The following is a 7,331-nucleotide window of genomic DNA, read 5'->3' on the forward strand; positions in this document are numbered from 1 at the left end:
CTGGGGAGCTGCTGGGTGCTGAGCCCATCCCAGATCCCCAGCCAGGAATTCTGCCTGCTCTGCCAGCTCGTCGCTTTAGAGATCAAAGCTGCACCTCCAGAAGAGAGATTTTACAGATCCGAACAGACAGAAGGAAAAAAAAAAGATGAAAAATGCAGTGTGACTTCTAAGGGAACCACTTCACTCAAAGCCACACACACACCTCGCTTCCTGCACCAGCCTCCCCAGGTCACCACGAGCCCCAGGAAAAACAGCACGGCCTGAACTTCAAACTTGCACCAAACAAGTATTTTGGGAAGAACACAAACACAAGGGCAGCTCTCCAGCAAACTGATGCAAACTGGAGGAGCAGCATCAAATCTGATGAACGTGCACCTCATACATGCTGGCTGAGGGAGCTTCAATTCCTCAAATCTCAATTCCTTAAAGTTTAAACTTTAGTGCAGTAGGTCTGAAGCACGTAACAACCCCAAACTGGACTGGATATAAGACTAAAGAAATCCAACAGCAAAATCAGATTTTTCTGCAGCCTCGTGGTTACTGCACCTAAGGACTGCAGCACAGCCATTCCCCAAAACAGAGATCACCTGGGACAGGTAACAGAAGAGAACAACAACTGAAGTTCACAGGACTTAGCAAGAACTTGGTGTTCAAAGAGATCCTCCCTCAGCCATCAGCACTAAGATCTGGCTAGAAGCTGTTCTAGACAGGGAGTTTTTGTCTGGAGTTCAGTGCCTGCCAGCAGAGTTGGCTGGGCACTCACTGCAGACACACAGACATCACCTTCCCAACCTGCCCACTCCCTCCCAGCTCTTTGCTGGGAGCAAGGATCTCCTCCCAAAAACACACCTCTCTTAACCAAGTGAAACAACTCCATCTTGCACTTGGCAGAACACTGTGGATGTGGGATGGTTTTCCTTGCTCTCCCACACCAGCACTGGGGAAGCAAAGAGCTTCTCCTCCCGTCCCCACATTCCAGCCTGACTTACACCAACTTCCTCCCCTCTGGCCTCAGAGGGGTATAAGCAAGATGTGGCCTCAGACAGAACTGAGTTCATGGGGGAGGGGAGGAATTAAACTCCAAATGAGTCACTGTTCCCTCCCCATAATCCACAGCAACATCTGGGGATGCTGTGCCTGACTGAGAGCAGTGGTTCTTAATGCTCTGCTCACAGGGCAGGCCCAGCCAGGGCCCCTGGAGATGCTTCCCAAAATAAAACCTGTGTGTCTGCAGGGTTAGGACTGACCTGTGCAGTAGGAGTTGATGAGCTATGAGCCAGCTCCTGCCCCACTTACAGCCCTGCCACTCTCCTGCTGGACCATGGAGTGACAGAGGCACTCAAGGGCTGATTCCTCTGTCACAGGGAAAAATCAACACTCATCCTCTGCAAAAACATCAGGGAAAGGCAGCAGGATCAGGCCAATTGGGATGGAACCGAAAACATGAAGGAAGTGTTGGACATTCTTCCAACAATGATGGGAATCCTGCCTGAGGAATAAATCCAAGCTGGCTGCAGCAATTCCCAAGCACTGCTGGTGTCACCTGCGTGGCCATGCCACAAACCTCACCCCACACAGGGCAGAGCACAGCCCTGCCAACGAGGCACTGCAGAGAGAGAGCTGGGAAAGGCAGAGCCAGCCTGGCACACCTGGGGGGCCCAGACAGTGACCACACCTGGCTGTGGGCACAAGCTGCAGCGGGTCTGCACACGAGTGGGCACCTGGATCACAGTCTGTGTACGCTGCACACCTGTATGACAGCCTGTACATCTGTGTACACCTGTACTATAGCCTATGTACAACTGTACGCCTGTATTACTGTGTACAGTGCACATCTGTATTATACTCTCTGTGCAAATGCACACTTGTGTTATAACCTGTGCACAATGCACACCTGTATGACAGCCTCTGTACAGCTGTACACCTGTATTACAGTCCATACACAACTGTACATCTGTATGACAGTCTGTACAGTGCACACCTGTACAAGTCTCTGTACAACAGTACACCTGTATTACAGTCCATACATGAATGCACACCTGTACGACAGTCTGACAATGATGCACACCTGTATGACAGCCTCTGTACAACTGTACACCTGTATGACAGTCTGAGAATGATTCACACCTGGATCACAGTCTGTGTACAGTGCACACCTGTATTATAGTCTGTGTACAAATGTACACCAGTGTTATAACCTGTGCACAATGCACACCTGTATGACAGTCTGTGTATGATGCACACCTGAATGACAGTCTCTGTACAGCTGCACACCTGTATTACAATCCATACACCAGCACACACCTGTATTACAGTCTGTGTACAATGCACACCTGTGTGACAGCCTCTGTACAACACTGCACACCTGCGTCACAGCCCGTGTCCGATGCACACCTGTGTCATTACCTGGTGGCTCTCTCAGTGCACGAAGGCTCAGCAGCCAGCCCAGCCCAGCTGCTCTGCAGCGTTCACCTGAGGGCACAGACTGTGACAAGTTTATGCTCTGTGCACAGCCGGGGCTGGCACACTGAGCGGTGCTGCAGCCCCGTGTGCCCTCACATGCCGGGCACGGTCACAGCCCCGGCTGCCGCCACCCACGGCAGTGCCCGCTCTCGGGGATGCGGGGCCGCGTCCCCCCGAGCCCGGCGGGTGACGGGGGCTCTGCGGGCACCCCGGGATCCCTGCAATGCTGCGGCTGCCCCGGGATCCCTGCAGAGTCCCGGGCCAGGCTGGACGGGCTTGGAGCAGCCGGGGGTAGCGGGAGGTGTCCCTGCCATGGCAGGGGTGCCACTGGATCCTTGGGCTCCTTCCAACCCGAACCGTTCCATGGCTGATTGTGCATGCCCGGCGCGGCTCCGGGGAGGCACGGCAGGGCTGTTCTGTCCCCGTGTCACCGCGGCGGCAGCGCCGGCAGCACCAGCTCTCGGCCGGGCTCCCCCGGGACGCGCAGCCCCGGCGCCCTCAGGGGCTCCTCCCGCCCGCGGCCCCGGACCCTGCATGGCTCCCGCCCGCCGTCGCCCCGGACCCTGCATGCCTCATAGCACCGGCCCGCCCGCCGCCGCCGCCGCCGCCGCGCCCGGCCGGGCCCCGGACTCTGGATGGAGCCGCGCCAGCGCCGCCCCGCCGCATGGGGCGGCCCCGGAACATGGATGGCGGCCCCGCCGCTCCCCCCTCCCGCCTCCGCCACACGCACTCGCTCCCATTGGGGGGAGCCCCGGAATCTGTATGGCACATACCACTGACTCACCGTGGAGGGGTGTAACTTATACAGAGTCCCGGGCCCCCCTACACACAATGGCAGCAGCTCCCACATTCTTCCCCTCAGAGGAGTTGGACTGAACCATGGGGCGGCGGGGGCACGGCCCCCCTCCCGGCCTCCGACAGAACCCGCCTGGCCCTGGGCGATACCACTCCACGCTCCCCCATCTTCCTTCCCCCCGCCCGGGTAGATGGACGCCGCCGCTCTCACTCACCTCGGCATCCACTGTGGCCATGGCCGGAGCCCCGGAGCGCAGCCCCGCCCCCCCGGCGGCTCCTCGCGCCTTGGCTCCGCCCCTTGCCCCTCATTCTTCTCAATGGAGACTCTCGGCCGCGCACGGCGCATGCGCGCGGCAGCATGGCGGCCCCCAGGGGCCCCGCTGTCCGTACGGTGTCATGGCGGCGCCCGTCGGGAGGTGCCGTACGGGCGGAGCGGGGATGGCGCTGCGGTGACACGGGGACAGCGCTGGGCTGGGACGGACCCCGCGCTCCCCGCACCGCTCCCACAAACCTCGGCTCCTCACTGATCCTGCCCAGACCCCCGAGTCCCCCGCACACGCCCAGACTGCGGGGAAGAGCGGCCGCGTTCCCGGCTGAGTGCATCGTGAGCGCCCCAAACTTGCAGCAGCACAGCTTGCCCAAAAACCTACATAAAATAAAATCCCTGCAAAAACCCCAGAAAGCGTCAAAAAGTCCCACTGTCATTCCTGCCAAAAGGATGAAAATCACCTCCTTTTTTAGCTTCTGCCACCTTTTGGGTCATTTCAGCCCAGTTTGTGCGAGGTTTTTGGTGTCTGTGTCACCTACAGACAGGGATGGGGTAGAGGGAGCAGCTCGCCCTGGCTCTGCCCCACAGAGGGGTCCCTTCAGCCTCCTCCCTCCCTTTCCCACACCTCAAGCACCTACAACAGCTCCAGCCCTCCCAAACCCCTCAGGGCCCCTCCCAATGCCCAGGCCCTAAACCCATGATTGTAAAACAATTATCCCTTTTACAGCTCTCCAGTAAAGCAGAAAATAGCACAAGGGGGGAGATAAACACCTGCAAGGGTTCCTTGGCCCCACAGCTGCATCAGAAGCCTGAGGAAGTGACACCTGCCCCAGGGAGACACAAGGATGGGCAGGTACTGCTGCACCAGCCTCCTGGACAGGGCAACCCGTGTTTCCTGGGGGAAACAGGAGCCTCTGAGTGCTCTGAAGTCAATTTACAGATTTATTATCCACTCTCTGGAGGGACAGACCCCATCCCTTGGTCCTCAGGCCGCTCTCCTGCAGCCCCAGCTGACACCTCACTCCTCTGAGCAGACAAATGGACATTTCTGTTCCAGCTCCTCCCGAGGGGCAGCTCCCATCTCTGCTCTGGGACAGGGACAGGAGCCAGGGCACGGCTGGGGCTGGGCCAGGGCAGCTCAGGCTGAGCTCAGGGCAAGGTTCTTCCCCCAGAGGGTGCTGGCACTGCCCAGGCTGCCCAGGGAATGGGCACGGCCCCGAGGCTGCCAGAGCTCCAGGAGCCTTTGGCCAGCGCTGCCAGGGATGGACAGGGTGGGGTTGTGGGGGGGCTGGGCAGGGACAGGGGCTGGGCTGGGGGATCCCTGTGGGTCCCTTCTCCCTGCGCTCCACAGGGAATCTCTCGCCCTGCAGCTCCGCGGGGAGCCCTGGCCGGGTGCGGGGCACAGCCGGGGTTATCCCGCTCCCATCCCACAGCCGCAGCCCCCGGGCACTCCTGGCACAGCCATGCCAGCCTCGGGGCTGTCGCTGTCGCCATGCACGGACTGCCCCGGGGGTTGCGCTGCCCCCGCTGCCCTCACACCGCGGTGCCCCGGGCTGGGACAGCGGAGCTCCACCGGAGCGTGCCCAGCGGGGCCCTCCCGAGCTGTGCGTCCCTCCGGCCACCCCGGGCTGTGTGTCCTGGTCTCCTGGTCACCCTGAGTGTCCCTCCGGGCTGTATGTCCCTCCTTGTCACCCTGAGTGTCCCTCCCTGTCACCCCGGGCTGTGTGTCCCTCCCTGTCACCCTGAATGTCCCTCAGGTCACTCCGGGCCGGACCCCGCAGCCCCCGCGGGTGCCGGGGAGCGGAGGCACTCGGGGGTGCGTGAGGGACCCCGAGAGGCTCCCAGGGCCGCTCAGAGCCTCGGGCGAGCCCCAGGACACCGCGAGCAGCCCCGGGGCCGCCGCGGGCGCTGCCGGCCCGGCGGGGGAAGGAGGCGGCGGCCCCGGAGCGCGGCCCGGCAGCGGCGGCAGCGCCCGCCCGGCAGCGCCGCGGTCAAAATAAGAGTCCCCGGGCCCGGGGACCCGCCCCCCGCCCGCTGCATCCCCTCCGAGCAGCCTCTCCCTCGGTTTGGCAGCAGCAGCTCATTAATTAATTAATTAATTAACTAACTAACTAACCAACCCCCCGGAGAACCCCTGCGCCCCGGCAGGGCGGTGGCAGCGTCCCCGCGGAGCCCCCGGCGCGGCCCCTGCGGTGCCTCCGCTCGGTGCGGACACGGAGGGGCCCCGGGGGTCCCAGCGCTCCCGGGGGATGGGATGGGCTGAGGAGGAGGAGGAGGGTGATGGCGGGGCGGGTGTCCTGCCTCTGGGATCCCCCCGGCATGGGGAGACTGCTCCCCGCGCAAAGAGACGCCTCTGGAAAGCTCTGCTCCGGCCGGGGCCGGGGACAGCCTGGACATCGCCCCATCCTGTACTGGGGGTGCCAACATCGCCCACCTAGCACTGGGGGTGCCCAGCATCACCCATCCCGCACTGGGGTTGCCAAAATCGCCCACCTCGCACTGGGGGTGCCCAGCATTGCCCCATTCTGTACTGGGGGTGCCCAGCATCGCCCCATCCTGTATTGGGGATGCCAACATTGCCCCATCTCGCACTGGGGATGCCAACATCGCCCCATTCTGTACTGGGGGTGCCAACATCGCCTCACCCTATATTGGGGTGCTCAGCATCGCCCACCCCGCACTGGGGATGTCCAGCATCGCCCCATCCTGTCCTGGGAGTGCCCAGCATTGCCCACGCCATACCGGGGATGCCCCATGTAAGTTGTTGGGAAACGCCTGCCTTCATCCCCGCTCCTACAAGCCAGAGCCGGCCCGCCGGGGTGGCACCGGGACCGGGATGAGGCCGGACCGCATCAGGACGGGCTCGGGGGGCTCCTCTCCAGCGCTTGCTGCAGCTCTGTCTTCCCCAGATGGACACAGGGACGCAGCGGCCACTGGGACAAACCTCCCCAAGCCATCAGGGAGGGGAGAGGCTCCCAAAAGGAGCCGAAATAACCAGGAACACACAGAGTTTTTGCAGCCCATCACCACCAGCCTCAAACCCATCCTGAGAGAAGGGTAGCGGGGCGAGGCCGGGCTGTGCTGTGCCAGCGCTCCCTGCTTTCCTGGAGCAGCTGCTGGGAGCCGGGGCAGGGCTGGGACAGGGCCGGGCAGCCGGAGCAGCCTCGCCGAGCTCCAGCCGGGCGGACATCGCCCTCTCCCGCCCGAGCCGGGCGAGCGGAGCCGCAGCTGCACATCCTGGGATTCCGGGCAGCAGGAAGAGCTCAGCCCCGGCGCGGCGCTTCCTCCGGCCCCAGCCGCGTCCCTCCAGCGGCACCTGCCCGAGGAGCTGTGGCGGGGGGGATTTGAGGGTGGAGATCAGAGAAAGATTCTTCCCCCAGAGGGTGCTGGCACTGCCCAGGCTGCCCAGGGAATGGGCACGGCCCCGAGGCTGCCAGAGCTCCAGGAGCCTTTGGACAGCGCTGCCAGGGATGGACAGGGTGGGGCTGCTGGGGGGCTGGGCAGGGCAGGGATGGGTGATCTTTGTGGGTCCGTTCCAGCTCAGGTTATTCCATGATTCTGTGATTCACCATGGAGTGAGCAGCAGCTCCTTCAGCTCAGCAGGACCTTCCCACCCCAGCCATTCCCCTGCCGAGCTGCAGGAGCCGTGGCTTTGCTTTAACCTCAGCTCTAAACCAGGCTCCAAGCTCCAGCTCCAGTGGGGATCCTCCACTGACAGCCCTGAACCACTTCTCACCATCGGGTCTCAGCGTCCAGACAGCTGAGGTATCATTTATGATCATCACATACCCAGAGCAAAACACCC

General features: G+C 62.2%; 1 protein-coding gene across 5 annotated transcripts in view; it reads right to left on the reverse strand.

Moving 5' to 3' along the window:
* The window catches only part of EHMT1 (euchromatic histone lysine methyltransferase 1), a 119,353-nt gene extending 115,820 nt beyond the window's left edge, over positions 1-3,533 (reverse strand). For 2 of the 5 annotated variants that reach the window (XM_030961182.1, XM_030961183.1), the window contains exon 1: positions 3,474-3,497. Coding sequence is in view for 1 of the 5 variants with exons in the window: in XM_030961172.1 (XP_030817032.1) it covers positions 3,474-3,494 (21 nt within the window). In the remaining 4 variants the exon portion in view is untranslated. Of the gene's footprint in view, positions 1-3,473 lie in introns of all 5 variants that reach the window. The other 3 variants (XM_030961174.1, XM_030961172.1, XM_030961170.1) reach the window with 3 other exon arrangements.
* Positions 3,534-7,331: the final 3,798 nt, after the last annotated feature.

Source organism: Camarhynchus parvulus, chromosome 17 (assembly GCF_901933205.1).
Source record: "Camarhynchus parvulus chromosome 17, STF_HiC, whole genome shotgun sequence".
In the NCBI taxonomy this organism is placed as follows: domain Eukaryota; kingdom Metazoa; phylum Chordata; class Aves; order Passeriformes; family Thraupidae; genus Camarhynchus; species Camarhynchus parvulus.